The sequence below is a fragment of the Somniosus microcephalus genome, chromosome 5 (genome assembly GCF_052327205.1).
Source record: "Somniosus microcephalus isolate GS21.2 chromosome 5, FLI_Smic_1.0, whole genome shotgun sequence".
Classification (NCBI taxonomy): Eukaryota; Metazoa; Chordata; class Chondrichthyes; order Squaliformes; family Somniosidae; genus Somniosus; species Somniosus microcephalus.
The window spans coordinates 55,928,754-55,946,476 of NC_140991.1; the positions used below are offsets into that span (position 1 = coordinate 55,928,754).

General features: G+C 39.4%; 1 protein-coding gene across 5 annotated transcripts in view; it reads left to right on the forward strand.

Annotated features, from left to right (window-relative positions):
• Positions 1-16,872, forward strand: part of LOC147117045 (partitioning defective 3 homolog) — an 862,692-nt gene extending 845,820 nt beyond the window's left edge. For 4 of the 5 annotated variants that reach the window (XM_085987637.1, XM_085987633.1, XM_085987635.1 and 1 more), the window contains 3 exons: positions 7,985-8,102; positions 12,853-12,980; positions 14,783-16,872. In XM_085987637.1, the coding sequence (XP_085843763.1) occupies positions 7,985-8,102; positions 12,853-12,980; positions 14,783-15,167 (631 nt within the window). In that variant the 3' untranslated portion in view covers positions 15,168-16,872. The remainder of the gene's footprint in view (positions 1-7,984; positions 8,103-12,852; positions 12,981-14,782) is intronic. The other variant, XM_085987634.1, reaches the window with a different exon arrangement.
• Positions 16,873-17,723: the final 851 nt, after the last annotated feature.

A 17,723-nucleotide genomic window follows, 5' to 3' on the forward strand; every position in this document is an offset into this window, starting at 1 on the left:
GACGTGGGCAAGGTGACATTTATTGCCCATCCTGAGTTTCTCTTAAGCTACTGGTGGGCCTTCTCCTGGAACCATTGCACTCTGTGTGGTGAAGGTATTCCCACAATCCTCTAAGGTACGGAGTTCCAGGATTTTGACCCAAGTCCAAGTCAGGATGGTGTGTGACTTGGAGAGGAGCTTGGAGATGATGGTGTTCCCATGCACCTGCTGCCCTTGTCCTTCTAGCGGGGGTGGAGGTCTTGGATTTCAGAGGTGCTACCCGAAGAAGCCTCTTGTCGACAGTACACACTGCAGCTACGGTACATTAATGGTGGAGAGGGTGCATGTTTAGGCGAGTGGATGTGGTGCCAATCAAACTTCTTTACTCAGAGTGGTGAGAATGTGGAACTCGCTAGCACATGGAGTGGCTGAGGCGAATAGCATAGATGTATTTAAGGGGAGCCAGAGAAGTGCATGAGGGAGAAAGGAGTAGAAGGATATGTTGATAGAGTGAGATGAAGTAAAGTGGAAGGAGGCTCATCTGGAGCATAAACACCAGCATAGACCAGTTGGACCTAATGGCCTGTTTCTGTGCTGTAAATTCTGTGTAATTCTATGAACCATGGTTGGTCATCTGGCTTGATAGTGATGGAGGAGTGTGGAATATGCCATGCCATGAGGTTGCAGATTGCAGTGATATAAAATTCTGCTTCTCTTCATGGCCTGCAGTGCCTCATGGATGCCCAGATTTGAGCTGATTCAACGGTGGGGATGCTTTGCACCAGACATCTGCTTGAGATTGAAAGGGGCAGCAGCATTATTTGCTCCCAATGGCATATTGCAATTGGGCAGGGGTTGTAGATCACAAAGATAAGTGCAGATGGGGGCGGCCATTCTGTCCATCAAACTCATTGCATCAGAGAAACCTGTCTCTTCTCTTTCTTCCCCCCCACCCCCAGTCGCAGCATCCAACTGACATTTGACCGATTACAGGGTTTTGCCTTCACTACCTTACCCAGAAAATCACGCCACGCAGAAGAAGTGTTTCCCGACTTCAGTCCTGATCTTGTATTTTTCCAGCTTGGCCTATATTCTCTTGTCTTGCAGTCAAAGTTTAACTTAAAAGAGTGCTCCAATTTACCATTTTTATTCTGCTTAGTATCAGACCCCTCTTATGTGTCTCATCTCAAGTCTGAAGAGATTTTTTTTTTTACCCTATCTTCAGAACTCGGTACTGAGACTGGGATTGAGCCTCCTGGCCCTTCTCTGCACTCCCTCTGGGATTTGGATGTGTCCCCTTGTGTGTTGGTGACCAGAACTGAACATAGTATTCAAAATAGTGGCGTGACCAGAGAACTACATAATTTCATCACGATGGTCTTGAGCACCAATCTGTTAACTTTATTGATTGATGCTTTGCAATGACTGGACACGCAAAGTGAGGAGTCTGTTATTACTTCCAGATCTCTTTCAGCTTCACCCCTAGCTTGTGTGCCTCCCATTCGTTCTTCCAATGTGTGTTATATGAATTTAATTTGCCATAGTTCTGCCTCATAAAACGTTACTGCTTAGTACTATCAGTGAATTTTACATTTTGTTCTGAATCCGAGTTATTCATGCACATAAGGAGCAGTGGGGGGGCCTCAGCCCGATCACTGCTGCTCTCCAGTCAGTACATTTCCCCAACCTGACATCACTGAAGAGAACAAGATGATTCCTCCCTTTCAGCTCATTACTTATCCACGATGCGTGTCTGCCTTTCTCTTGTCAGGGAGAGCACTTTGCTCCTCTTGGGGGAGACTAGCTGAGATCAGGAGCTCACCTCATGAGCAATTTAATGTGCAAAGTTGAATATTGCCACTGTGCACTGCAGTCTGGTAATACAACAACCCACTGAGCCAACATGCTGTCTAAACGACTTAGAACTGGCTTTCACATGTAATTAATATCTGCTGTTCAACCTACTTCCTTCATAGGCAATTTTTCAGAGCCGCAGATTACTGTAAACAACAACAATTTATTGTTGCCTATGGAACAAAATGTATGATTAGATGTTTAATTTACTGTCCAAAATTGTTCTCAATGTAAATTAACATGTCAAGCAATAATACTGCATTAACCATGTTAGATCCCAGATCATTTATGTCTGGAATATTTAAGTTGAAACAGTGAATTTGTTTCGTAAGAGAAAGCTCTAACTACAAATATGTAGCTGGGAGAGGTATTGTAATATTCAAAAATCTCTTTAATCTGCACTAATTACATTTATAAATTTATGATGGGACAGGTTTGGCAAGATGCTGCTTGCTGTCAGAGTGGGTCTTGTAAACACTGATAAGACCTCCTTCAGTCTAAGCTGTACCATTAGTCAGATGCTAAAAGCTCTTTTAAAATTAAATTGCAGCATTGTCCTTTTAAAAATTACTTTAAAAAAGCTTTTATATTTGTCGTCTTTGATCTGTAGGTTAATGCTGTATGAGTCTAAAAATGTTTTAGACTTTGATAAATATTTAATTCACGCTGCCTGCATTTACAGTTTTCCGATATTGGATTAATTTGCACTACTTATAAAGGGATTAAAGCATTGTATCAGTTTGCAGTTGACGTGGAGCTGCTTCTTTGCATGATTTAGTTTGTGTGGCTGTGATCACCAGTTTACCATGAATAGTTAGGAAGACTGAATGTTCTGGAGAAAGTAGCATCTGCTGTTGATTAGTAGGTAAGCAGATGTGCACAAAAGGCATTTTTATATTAAGCATAAGAGCAGCCGGGAACGAGCACTGATAAGAGCTTTGAAGGGTATTGCTGGTTAGAACATTCAAACTGCATGTCCTGGAATCGAAGGAATATGGGAGGTAGAGAGAAAAGGTTGTTTGATTTGTTTTCTTGTGAAGCGTTAAAATGCATTTTAATGCCCTGTGAGCACAGTTAGAGGCAATTCCAAACAGGTCGGAGACTGGGCACATAAGCACTAGGGAGGTGTGTAGCCTCATTCCAGTAGGTAACCGTAGAATTAATTTTCCTTGAATAAAGGTTTTAGTACACTGTTGCCTTTCACAATGAACCCTTTGAGGTTTGTATAATGTTAGTCAAATCTAAAAAGTCAGCATTGAATCTAAAAAAAAAGGTAGCAAGATTGATGTCATCGTTTACCCCATCCTCAAGCATTCCACTAGTGAATAAGTATCCCTATCGTTTCTTAATACTGGGTTCATTTTATTTTGTAATTTTTTAAATTCTTATTAGTCAAAACATAATATTTGTAGATTGAAATTCATAAAATTGCGCCGTGTCAGGCAAACTGTTAATAGTATTTCCAAAACATCATAAATAAATATATCAGCCATCCTTTGGTTACCAACCATCATCAGAGTAAAGCCAACATAGCCTGCTGCTGTTATTTCTAAACTCCATTTTTTTTTACCAGGGACTGATGTTTTTTTTGGTACATATCAGTCTTGTAAGTCTGCATTTCTGAAATGAAGACCTTTCACTAAATAAAACGATCAACTATACTTCCCAATGACGTGAACCTGATAGGTTGAGTGGTCGCCTCTTGTTCCTGTTTTACAGTATTTTTACACTCTTGTCATAATGTCATATCCATCCGACCTAAATAGTTATTGTAGAGTACAGCTGGTAGAAAAAAAACCAGTAGGTCAGCAGTTTGGGTCTGATAAAGGGTTCCACCCAAAATGTTAACCGTGATTTTTCTTCTGCATTAGAGATTGAGTTTATGTTTATATTTATAGAGCAGCTCTGGATTAATAATAGCAGCATAAAAGGGAGGTTTGAAACATTTTTTTGCACCCGAAGGTTATTCGAAGGTTGACCGCATTACTGCAAGAAGGTATTGACGCCACATCAATCATGGCATTTGTGTGGGAATTAAACGTTTGAGAAAGACTATGAAAGGGTGAGAGGTATGAGCAGGGAAGTGGGATTAGAGTAGTTAAATTGAAGCCTCGCTCCAGGAGTTGACACTTTAATCCAGGCTGACACTTCAGTGAAGTACTAAGGGAGTGCTGCATTGTTGGAGGAGACCCCAAAACAGATAATCTTTCAATTATTCTCTAATTTCTAGTTTATCTTTTTGCCTATGTATCCATGTAGAGCTCTATTTCCCATTCACTTCACTGAGAAGTCGCAGTGTGAATCCAAATGACTTTGCCACACTTTTGTACACTCTGAATTTACACAATCAAAAGCCAGTGCATGTCTGCAGTGATGACCAATCCACTCAATTGAAACCAAAAAGCAGCCACATTTTAAAATTAGCACTCCCCATTTGACAACTAAAGACTGGGAACTAGACTCCTGCAAACCTGTGTTGGGAGGCTGACGGCGGCAGCACTTCAGAGACTGGTTTCATATAGTGTAAGCATCACTGTTTATGGAGACTTGTTTGCTATTAGTAGCCGATAGATATTTAATACCAGTGTCTGTAATTTTCCCAAGTGTAACCCATTTATTTAATTAAGTAAATAATACTCATTGAATATATTATAATCCTATGATCGCATACTCTGGGGTCTGGAATATGGTTGTGATGTTTAGCTACTACTTGGCCTATCCTTTTAAGCCTTGCACTTTTGACGCTTTGCACTGTGAAATTTGGAATGTGATGACTTTCTCTCAACTTTTATCTTTAGAAAATATAATTTTTTGATCTCTTCCAGTGCAGTTTTCCTGCTTGGAGCACAGAATCCTTGCATATTTTAGTGATTAGCGCCAGTAGAGGTTTCAGATGATGGCTAGTCACAGATGTACGGAATATCAGAATGTGAAAATTCTATACTACTTTGCATCCAAAGTCGATTATTTTCATTCGCAGTATGGATTCCACTTAGTACTTTCTAATTGGTCTTTATCAATTGGGTTTTTTTCTTCTGCTTTGCCATAGGTCAGATACAGGTTCACACATGGAGTTCATGAGATCTTCTGGCAGTTATGTAATGGTGAAGGAGGAAACATCATTATAGAATGTTACAGTGAAGAGGCAGGCCATTTGGCTCATCAGCTCTTTGCCCATATTTTCCTCCCATATGAGCCATCTGGCCTAAACCCAGTCTACTTCCTTTCCATACCCTTTAACTATTTCTCTTTTTCAAGCAACTATCTAATTTCCTTTTAAAGGAAATGATGGACTTTGCTTCAACAACAGTTTGTGGGAGAGAATTCCACATTTTAAGTATTCTCTATATAAAGGATCTCCCCGCCCCCCCCCCCCCCCCCCCCATCTCTCTCTTAACTTATTTTGCGATCATAGGAAAGTACAGGACCAGAAAAACAGTTTCAGACAACCTGGCCCCCTTGTGATACACAGATCACTGTCTACATCGCAACTGATTTTCCTGCCAAGTGCCTGTCCAACTCCCTCTTGAAATTGCTGATGTTATCATTTTGCATGGTTCCCCTGGGCAGTCTATTCCAAGCATTCATCACCCTCTGGTTCAATAGTTAGAACTGTTCTATCCATTTATACCCCCTCGCTGTCATTCCCAGAGCCATGGTAAACAGTTTCTCAGGGACAAATGTGTCCGTATTCTTAACGATCTGGAATGCTTCAATAAGATCCCCACTCAGCTGTCTCTTGTCCAGTGAAAACCAACACAGATTTTTGGAGCCTCTTGAAGTTGTGCCCTCTTGCTACCTTCTCGTTGACCAGTGAAAACTGCGATTATCAGCATAACCCTATATAACCTTGTGTAAACTTACCATAGCTTCTGTTCCACCAACTCCACTTGGAAGCAAGTCCACAATTCTATCCCCTCTTAGAAAAGTTCAACAACATTTTTTTTTTCTATTTCTTTTGGACAACCTAAATTTTAAAGCTGTATCCTATAGGACCTGAATCATGTGCATGACAGAAAAATATTCCTGGACCCTAATTTCTTAAACACCTCCAATGAAGGTTCTAACAACCTAGCCACCAAAAGCCGATCTCTCTTCCTGCCCGGTTACCTTCAGCACATTGCAATTTACAGGAAACTCTCATTTAAACGGCACCTAAATATCCGGAATTCTCTATCAACCGGCAAAATTCATACTCCGAAAACAACACCTCAATAACCGGAAATGTTGCTGAGTCCGAGTCTCCCGCGGTGGCCGAGTTAGTCAGTGAGGGTAGTTCTCCAAACTGCTACTACTCGGTTTCTTGGCGCTGTCGGAAGTCCAAACACCTCAATAACAGGAGTCTGACTCTTTGTTTGTTAAAAATAGCCTCGGTAGATAACCCTCTCCGTCATCCGGAATTTTTAATCAACCGGCACCATCCTGGTCCCGTCGGTGCCGGATACCAAAGAGTTTCCTGTAATATGTTTACCTACATTCTCACTTCGACCTAACCTTGTGCTGTTACACTCATCCATATTGAACTGTGCCACTACTTTGTCTATTGACTTTGTCTGTTCAGAGCTCACTGAATTGAATGCCTATTGATTAGCATTATTGGCCAATTGTACCCAATTTAACGTTGTGGAAAAACCTTTAATTGCTCAAATTTCGTTTCATGTTGTTATAACCGAATATCCCAGATAACATGCTAGTGAATCTATGCTGCACTTCTTCCATTGCTTTTCTATCTTTCCTGTAATGAGGTGGCTGTCTTTATTATTATCTGCCCTGCAAGTACCACATGCTTCCTTTACTTTCAAATTTGATCTAATATCCCGCTTGCAGTCCCTTTATTTGCTTACTAGAATATACTTTGCGGGGTCTGTCAACCCAGGGCGTTTTTGCACACCTCCTGGAGGATGATGAGGCATAGTGGGCACAGAGCCCTCTGAATGTGTTGCCTGCCAGCTCCTTTTATCAGAAAATACCAGATAGGTTGGGAGAGAAGGAGAAAAAACAATACTTAAACTGTTGGGAGGGAGGAGCTGCAGTATAAATTGTTCACTGAAGATACAGTTGTTACAGGGTCATCCTGATGCAGACTGACTCTCCAGCTCACGTATGAGGATGAGCTTTATCTGGTATCAGTATAGCCAACCCATCCAGCCTGAAGAAGCAGGGGAACTCGCACTAAAGCATTTATTCTTGATTTTGAAAGCATGCTTTTGCTGCTGGTTGGGCCACTGAAGAAAACTGCCATGGGAAGCCATGAAAGGAGCCTGTGACCTTTTTTTTGCCAGCTTGGGGAGGATCATGTGGAATATAGGATCAGGAGAAGGCCATTTAGCTCCTCAAACCTATTCAATTAAATCATAGCTGATCTGTATTTGGTAAATAGCTACAAAAAACTCTAACATTGAAGCGTATACTGATCATAATTACTTACAATGCAGAGCATCTATTTTATGCTACACATAAGAGATGAAACAATGAGCTGTGATTATTTTAAAAATAATTTTTCTTTCAAAATTAGGTAACACTATATTCACTTAAGCTTTGAATATTTTATTTCTTGCATTTTTTTCTCTCTAACTGTGGATTTTGTTTTATTGATTAGGTAATTAGCTTTAAAATCTGAAGTGATTGATGACTCTGTTAAAATTGATTAACTAATCTGCTGCATTGATTTTCACGGGACACCATATACACAGGCCCTTTTAATACAGAACTGAGATACTTTGCAGGTGAAGCAGAGGACAGCTTGTTTCCAAATGCAAATTAAAATTGGTCACGTTTGTTCCCTGCAGAGAATTGTTCCTTCCAGTTGGAAATCACTGGTGATAGGGTTACCTCATTTTGCAATAAAAATATATTGAATTTTGCATATGCAAATGTATCGGAGTTGTTGATTTCCCTTCCAATATTGGTGATTTCCCCAGCATGAATCTGTGAAGTTGATAGTTAGACAGAAGCTGAAAAGAAAGAAACGGCCCCTTGCCAGCTGGTTCTCTCATCACTTCGCCTGATTTACACACCATTAAATTAAAAGTGAAGTGTGAGCTACCAGTTTTGTCAACCTTGAGGTGAATTGTATTAGCTCTGCCTAATGCACTGTGTTGCTTCGCCTATTTCAGTCTTTTTTTTTTCCCCCCTTCCTTTTCCATTCTAGTAACAGACTCACTCCCAGTAACCACGATCGGATACAGAAGCTAAGAAACGAGTTCCAGCAAGCAAAACAAGAGGAGCTGGAGGACCGGAGGCGTACATACAGTTTTGAACAGCCTTGGGTGAGTGTTTAGACTGTGTCCAGATGGGGACGGAGGGCAATGAACTTTGACTTAACAGCAGCATCTGCAAACGCTGATCCTTGGGCCTGTATGCAGTAAAGGCAGTGAGGAGTCGCATACCTTTGACCTGTTAACTTCTAACCCCTTATCTACATCTGTGGTGCATCACTGATAATTTCACCTCATACAATATCAACCCATCATTGCTTGAGTGGCTTCAGTCTGTCTGGAGAAACCTATGCTATCCTGATTAACTGGACTAACCCATTCTTCTTCGGGGGACAACCAATGTTTGAAAGAAGTAATGAAGCTCACTCCAGACTGGGCGCTTTATTTTGTATTGGTGTCAAATAGCTTTCAAAGCAACTGTGCTGGGACTGGAAGGTGGAGGGGGGAGTCCAGCAGATGGCACGTTGTTTACAGAGTGAACTTTGCTCAACGCAGACATTTATGAAAGGACTTTAAAAAAAAAGTTGCATATGCAAATACTGATTTTTTTAAAAAGTGTCCTCTGTTACATATAATGAGTAGAGTTTTTATTCTGTTGCATTACAGCAGGCCCATCTAATGGGATTGATAAATATGACTGCTTGTACAAAACCATTGTGTATAAAATGTAAAGCCGTGTTTGTCTATAACTTAGGGTGCGTTGATTTAAGAATGCTGTCATCTAATCATGACTAGTACTTCAATGTTGGCACCATAATTAAAAATAATCACTGCATGCTTACTGCTTACCTCTGCTGCTGCCTCCTGCCAACTACCTTCGTTTCTGATGGGATCTTTAGCCAGTGAGTTGGTGATCTCTGCAGTCAGGGAAAATGGAAGCGACAAATTGGTGATATGAAGTGGCAGCATACACGCAAATGGACGGTTCCGTATGCTTACATGCCAACTGATCGCCTCAGATTTGAAACACCCAGTGTGGAATGTGCTCATTCATTTTCTTGGGAGACAGCCGACCAGACCTTTCGACAACATGTGCTAATTCCCTGTCAAGCCACGTTGGGAGGACAATTCCAATAAATGGGTATTGGGCAATTGTGCAAAATGGTATCCCCTTATATATTCTTCAAAATTGGATCAGTGGAAGCCATGAGATGATGATTTTTTTTTTTTTAAATAGCACTAGGGATTGTATATACTTGTTATCTTTAGAAATTGGGATTCAAAAACATCACTGTGTTGTGTGAGTTTGTAAGTGTAAAAGTCTTGCTGTTTTAATACTGGATCAAGTGATTAATCAATTTTTACAGCAACTCACATTACCAGATTCAGAGTTTTTAAATGGTTGATTGTAATGTAAGTGCCATTATGCCGCTTTTATTTAAATCACATTAAAGATAAAATCTGTGTTTTACTTGTTATAGTCTGGGTTTTTGTTTCCATTGCAAAACAAAATTGTTTCTCTCTGGAAGTGTGTGCCACTTTCCATTGTGCATGGTTATTTTGTTAGCAGGTTTCCGTTTTGTGGAGTGTCGCTTATTTTATGGGGGGGAGGAGGAACATGTGGTTTGGGAACTGGAACTGTGAGAAAAGGTTGGACTCTGAAAGACTTGGAACTTAACTACTGTAGGTCGAAGGGCAAACTGTTGTGTATTTTAATTTCATAACCGTTTTAAACAGACTGTTTTAACCTCAGTTTATAGTTTCCTGTAATGAACAGAAGGGACTCCTAAGGACAAGAGGCACAATTACCTTAAGGAATAGAATGATTTCCTAAATTGCAGGTTCAGTACAGTGAGTTTAAATCAGTTGGATCAAATCTGAACATATTGAAACAACAAATGTATTAAAAAAAAAATTAAAAAAAAATGGAACTGTTCCCAGCTCCCCATTAAAAAGAATAGTTTTTGAGCCGAGTCCAGAGTCAGAGTTTGCGAAATCTATGCATTCTAAATGTTACTGCATGTCTCATCAAAACCCAGGTATATCCTTTGCTCTAATGATTGTATGGAAAGAATAGGATTTTTTTGTTTTTATTAACCAATCTACATGACCACTTAAATCATCATCCATATTGTTGACATTTTTCTGTTATTTGTTTCCCCCCCCACCCCGCCCCCTCCACTGGTGTTTAATCTTTTCAGGCTGTAAAAACTGGTTAAGTGTAAATCGTACTCTAAGGGAATGAGTTGGCGCACTGCTCCTTCATCTTTGGATCAGTGTTTTGAATCCCGAAAGAAAGTCTCCTCTCTCTCTTCCATGCCCTTTAAAAGTTTGGCAAGTCTCTGCTCCGATCCTGGCAAGTGCCATAACACAATACTTTACATAATTCAACACAAATGGGCACCAAATTTGCAATCGTGCTCAGACAAGGCCATAAGGATAATTGGTGTGGCAAATGGAAACCTTTATGCTGGTGTACTAAAAGCATGCTATTCTGAAGCTGAAAGTTGGAGCACGTTCTTGAAGCAGAGTAGAGGGAACTTTGTTCCGTGTGTGTAGGTGCAATGCCTGATCTGGGAGTCTATTGGGATGTTTCAGCCATTCTAATTTTAAGTGCCATGTGCAGGTATGAACTTCCAATCTGATTGATCAATACAGAATTTATCAAAGTAACTGTACAGAGAGAGCAGCACATGCTGCAGAATGAGCACATGTCAAAGGGATTTATAAATCTTAAGGTAACTGGTCACCCTTTGCGGAGAGTATTCGTGCAGAGTTCCTTTTAAATCATCAGGTCAAGGCTACCATGAAGATTCATTGAAAAATTACATTGACTTGAAGTAGAAAGATAACAAACATACCAATCTGCTCTTTTGATGCAATCCACCTATAAATGCTTAAGCTCGGAAATATACAGTTTAATACTTGAACTTGAATATGTTCAATGTGGCATCTTACAAATAGCAACTGGTTTTCGTGATCGCTGTAAAATCCTCAGGGATATTTTGAGTGCTATTGAACCTAATTATAGTATCTAATAGATTCAGTGTATGTAACAACAGTGATTTTGAATTTGTACATGGCTTAGGTCACAGTTGGGGTATTGCATGCAGTTCTGGTCACCCCATTATGACCCTCAGGATACTAGAGTAGTGGAAAGAGTATAGCAAAGATTCAATGGAATGACGCCAGTAATGAGAGTTCCTGGGTAAGAAGAAAGGCTCAAAATTGGGATTTTGTTCTTACTAGAACAGAGAAAGTTACTGGGGGATTTAATAGAAGTTTTTAGAATTATGATATGTTCAGGCAAGAAAAGATTGTTTCCACTGGTTGTTGAATCAGTAACAAGGGAGCATAGACTCCGGATTATCATTACAAGAAGAATGAAGGGGAAGTTTCTTTTCACACAGATGGTTATTAGACCATGGAATGCTTTAGCACAAGTGGCCTTTGAGGCAACGACTATAACATCATTTAAAAGGGAATTGGATAAGTACTTGGAAAAGGAAGAATATAAAAAAAATGTGGATAGGGCAGGGAAATGGGATTAGAGTCGATAGCTCCAATTAAAGAGTTAACACTGGTGCGCACACAATAGGCTGAATAACCTCCTTCTGTGCTGTAATTTTTATGATTCAAGCTTAGAATAAATGGATTCAATTAATTACATGCTAAAATGTACATTTGGGTTTGCATAAAACTGGATAATGGTTCTATCCTGACTAAAACAAATAAAGGCTTGTGCCATATCTCTTCCTGTCCTTGGTTTTACAGATTTGATTGTATTCCAATTTTTCTAACTTCCGTTTATCAAGGTCAAAGCAGTTTCGAGTGCAAGCATTTTTATGTTTAATTTTAGAGTTAATACATGTTCTTTCTAGTGTATAGGGATACAAGTGACCTTTCAGATTCACCTCTTCCCTACTCCCTCCATTCCTGGACCTTGCTCCTTCTTGGTAAAGCCCGAGAAAGCTACATTTCATTCTCATAACGCCATCTACCTCATGTCCTTGACCTTTTTATTTCTAGGGTCTTGACAGTCTCACGCATTCATGTTCACCATCCCAAGATTATTTGTGTTTTAGAATGCAGTGCTATTTCCAAGTGTGCCTTTGAGATCTTTGTAGCTGGAAATGATTTTCATAATTAGGCTTCGCTTGTGTAGTACAATGTTTGTGCAGATGTTTGTGCTCTTCTGAGGAATGTGTCACGAAAAGGGGGGGGGAGGAAGATTTTGCTTACTGCATGTTTTTAAAGCAAATTGTGTCCGATTGTGTTTCCAAAGACGACTACTCGGTTTCAGTGTACAATACCTTCTGCATCAATAGCCAGCCTCAAAAAAAAAGTTCACATTTCACTTCACAGAATATTCTCAAACAATGCTTAAAGTTGTCCTGTAAGTTTACTATTAACCAGCAACAATTTAGAAGTAGTGACCCAATCAGCCATCCCATAATAGCAATAAAGCACACAACTTAAATAGATATTTGAGGAAATAATTACAGAAATTGAAGTATGGGATAATTATTGCACATAACTTTCAATATCGGTCCAGGAAATGGGTGTCAAACATATAAGTTCAACAATTTGACCTGAAATAATGTCAAACAAAATGGAAATTATTTTTCCTTTATTGTTATATGCTTGGACCATAAGTTAGAAAAAACAAATCTGACAATTAAAAGCAAATAACAGTTTCAAGAAGTAACCTTTTGACTAGCTGCTCATGTTTAAACTCTCCAAACCTCAGTTCTGAAGGTGAGTGCTACTTTTTATACAGCTTCAGCTGGCCTATGGGTCTGGTATTGCGAAAGACCACTTCAAAATCTTTTAATTGATTTGTTTTACAATTCCTCTTTAGCCCAGCTCTGGTCCTTACGCTCAAAGCGGTCGACACTCTGTGTCTGTAGAGGTTCAACTGCAGCGCCAGAGACAAGAAGAAAGGGAGAGCTTCCAGCAGGCGCAGCGACAGTACAGCTCATTGCCGCGGTAAGAACACCAAGGCCACGTGGCTTTATTAAGCCAGAGACTGTTCATTTCATTTTATACCTGAAGCCATAAAAGTAATTGGCACAAGAATCTACATACTGTATAAGGTTTACATATTAACCGTTTTGAATAATGAATATAGCTTGCGGTACAAGAGCATGTTTTCTCATTGCCCTGCATGCTCTGTAAATCTGCAGTGGTTGGAAAAATTCAAATTCTGAACGTCATAAAGGGGAAATAAAAGTTAACTAACTAAAGGTCACTTCTTTAGTATAATTTTGCCAGAAATACAAATCAATTTAAATAAATTGTTTTTTTTTTAATGGTGTAATTTATGCTACTGCAGTTCTCTGAATGGCAAAGTCAACAAAAAATATTAGCTGGACAGTACATTGGAGACAGCTGTTTCCTAGTATGTCTAAATTAACCCGATGATACACACAAGGATTAGAATGTGTTGAAAAAAAGACGACTTTTCAGGGGCTTTCTGCCATATGTCTGTCTTCAGGCTGGTTTGTTGGCAGTAGTCTATATAATGTTGATAATTCATCTACTACAGTTTAAACAACTTCCAGTTGTTTTAGTGGGTCAGATAGGTTATTGGGGAACTATTTGGGACATTCTGTAAAAAAATTAAAAAAATTACAAGTTTTAGAACAAAAATAAACTAAGCAAAAGTGAGATTACATAAAAGGTTATTAAACAAGCAAGTAATACAGAGGAGCCCACTTATTGTGAACTCAAATATTGTGACTTTTTACCAAAAGAAAAGCGCCTGTATTTAGTCCAAACATTTATCACTCGGAAAATCTTGCGTTGGTTGCATCGCACTTATTTCATTTGATGGGCATGTGCCACGAGCTGAATTGAGTTTTGTCCCATGCAACCCCTGCACCTAAGAACTGGGCTGAAGCAGTCCAAAATTGGCACCTTTTAAGCCACCTAAGTGAGGAGTCCTACCTTCTCATTCTGGTTTGATATCCAAGACCCAGATATACTGTAAGTTTATTCCTTTTTTTTCAATTTATTAAAAAAAATTCACTCCTCTCAACCTCCTTAGTAGACATTTCCACCCATGTGCTGCTTCGCAAGGAGAGCATCTTACCTGCTCCCAGGTCTCTGCCGATGGAACGAGGCATGAGAATGGCCAGTATGACTCGCCTTCCAATTGTTGGGAATTCTACTGAGCCTTTCCCCCTGACTGGGCGATTGAGAACAGAAGCTTGCCATTGTGGAGAATTGTAAGCCTGCGTTTGGATCCCTAGGTTCTTTTGACACCGCATTCTGCTATCCCAGTCCATTGCAAAAACTGTACAGCGGCATGTCTCCACATCTTCGCAATAGAAATAGTGTGACTGATTGTATGGTATGATAGTATTTCTTGATGGCCAATGAACCAATGACGCTACAGTTGCATCTGTTTTGCTAACAGGGTAGATAGCAGACTGTCGATTGTCTGACTCTACCAGTACCCGTCACCTATCCCCTACAGTAAATGCCCAATCCTCTTGATACAAGTACTGTTCTGTCGTGCAGGAGTACTGACTGTAAAGCACTTAATTATAACCACTACACCAACATTATGATTTATTAGGTGATATCATGCAAATACACCATAATTGCATTTATCAATAATGTATACATAATTTATGAACAAAATAATTATGAATAATTAATGTTGTCTTGGCTATTCAATATTTTCCAATTTGGCATTTAATGCCTTGCATACATACCCCCCATTAAGAGGTGAAAAAGAAATCAAATTTGTGTCTACAAATTTTTCTTATGTTTACTCTCTGCAGGCAAAGTAAAAAGAATTCCAGTTCCATGTCACAGGAAGCATGGGATAAAGGCTACGCCCCTGGTGATGGGTTCCAGAGTGCAAAGGACAATCCCAGATACTCCAGTTATCAGGGCTCTCGGAATGGCTACCTAGGACACGGAGTCAATGCACGGGTTTTGATGGAAACACAGGAATTGCTGCGCCAAGAGGAACAGCGGCAGAAAGATCAGCCAATAGCTAATCAGCCCACGGAAGGGCGTAATAACTACGACTCTTACAAAACCGATCCCAGCTACAGCCTTCCAAAAGGTCCTTATAGGCAAGATGTCCCTCCGTCCCCTTCTCAGGTAGCCAGGCTGTCCAGATTACAAATGCAGGACAAGGGACGGCCCTTTTATCCCTGACCCTACAGTAAGTACTTCGACATACAAGGCAATAAGTCACTTTTTTTTAAAAAAGTTAATGAGTTTGTTCCTGTGAATATCAAAGGAGAAGAACTTCAAATCTGTAGCAGGTTTTTGCGACGATCTCTATTCCAGTGCCTTCAGTAATTTGAGAAAAGACTCGCTGGCCTTAATCTGCCTCCTTCTGTCTGTCACATTCATCAGTCGATAATACAGAAAGACTTTCTCACAGTTTGACAATCAGGTGGAAGCAGACGAACAAGTGTGTTGTCATGAGGATCTAATCATGTGATTCTTCTCCAGACAGTGTGACTGATTTTTAGCAATTCATAGCTGGATTTATTCTGCTACCTTCACAATGCCCTTGTGTTACTGTATTTGTGAGGGATCATGGCCCCCATTTCCCCCAAATGTATACAGATGCTAAGCTTGGCATAAAATGATGCATACAGGAATTCTGTTACATTAGTCCCGAGGGGACAATTTTAAATGTGAAATTCACTTAAATATTGACGAAAATGTTCTGTGGTCCATTGTCCTCAATTTTAATATTCCTTTATTGGAGAAATGTTGTTTGTGTCTTTGGATGGAATAGGTCATACTTCAAAAAAAAATCTCAATGTGCTTTTAGACTATGTAATGTTTTAAATCTGACTGAGGAGAACTGTGGAAATTGTGGAACATGATAAATTGTACAGCATACCACACCGCTGTTCACTGTAATCCTTCTAGTTCATTGCTGGAGCAGAGGAATCACTGCCAATTTTATGATTTCAGGGAAGAGAAGGCGGCTCTACGGCTACTTACCATTTTTTAACGCTAATTCTTTCACATTTCAGTTCTGTTTACAGCCAATAACCTACACAGAGGAAGTGTTATCCCAAAATGAAAGATATGCTTTGGTGTATGAATGTCCTGGCCGCTGCAAGCCTTCATAGCAACGAGCAGAACAATGCTTCTCATATCAGGCTATTGGGAAATGTGGGGCAAAATAAAGAAGGGAAACACAAGATTGGTTTTCATGCAAGCCTGTAACACTGCAAATCTGTTAGGTCAAGTAGGAGACCATGTTTAATGCTTCCAGTACTCATTATATCTTTGTATTGTACCAGATGTGAGTGGTTATATAGTATACAATGATGTCTGTGCGAATTCAAGAAAGAAAAAAAAAAGGAAGTAACAATTTTGTTATGTATATATAAAAAGACATACAAATAAGTGACTTACGTTTTATTATTGCTTTTACTGTGATACCCTTGTGTACATTCGGGAATTTGGAAAGCTTTCCTTTAAACAATTGTTTTAAGAGCTTGGTGTTCCATATATTGTGTGGGATACGGAGGTTGGAACAATTAAGTGCCTGCAGTTCCAGATGTGAGAGAGAATGAATTTAGGTCCGTTCTCGCGCGCTAACTATATTGTGCACTGCGTGAACCTGGAAGACCATGCCTATTTCTGTTTGGCACTATTTTTTTTTGTCGAGCTGTTTTCAGAGTAAATGAAACCTCTGCACAATTATTGATGTCTTGTTTGCCTGTTTGTTGTTGCCTTTATTACAATTTTACTACAATGTTTTAAACAAAATGTAAGCACAGTGCAATCAGTTTTTAATGGCTCTTTTACACAGTGTATAAAACAATGTAAGACAGCTTTCTTGTACATATCACTTTAGAATAAAAGGCTGTTTCATCCTGTTTGCAGTACAGTCTGTGACGTTGCTGGTTCATTTACTACGTCTATAAAGAAAGTTTTTCACAAATGGGTGGGTAACTGTTCTTGGAGAAAGCGATTTAAGTGTATTTATAATAAATGGTTAAAATAAGTACAGTGTTGAATTACAGTATGCCATTCCTCAATAAATTTTCATAGTGAGAGATAAACAATTGCAACACTTTGAAAACATTTATGAATACTGATTGTCAGTGAATTTTGCAGTCCAGCTGCATAAGGAAGCCACTGTTGTCATGCGGAATTAATTTTATTGCACTTATGGTCTTTTGGGCAGAGAATGGCACAAACCTGATTCCTTGCACGTAAAAGACTAACTCTCCATATAAGAAAGGCTGGATAATGCTATCAAGCATTCACAATGATAAAACATTCTGCCACAGTCTGTGGAACTGTCACACAAGTGTATAGAAAGCATTGCAAGAGTAAAATGATGTTTCAGTGTGTGCATTTGCTTGTGTATATTCTTATCCATTACATTCCTATTATGATTATGCTGCTTACTGATGTGGTGAGAAACAGAGCTTATTGTTTGCAAATTAACTTCAGCACATTTGCTGTTGGATTTTTTATTTTTATACAGCTTACTCATTCCACTAGATGAGAAACAAAGAATAGTAATCCATTGCCATAGAGGATAGCAGCAGTTTCATTTAACACCAAAAACTAAATATATCCAGTTCATTTGTTATCCTTCATGTGCCATGGATGAGGTAAACCAGGAAAATCATAGTTACTCCTGTCCATTTAACAGAGTTTTACCTGGAATTCTAGAAAACCTATCTTATTCCCCTGTGCCCTACAAGGAGCTCTATTGATGTGGTTGCC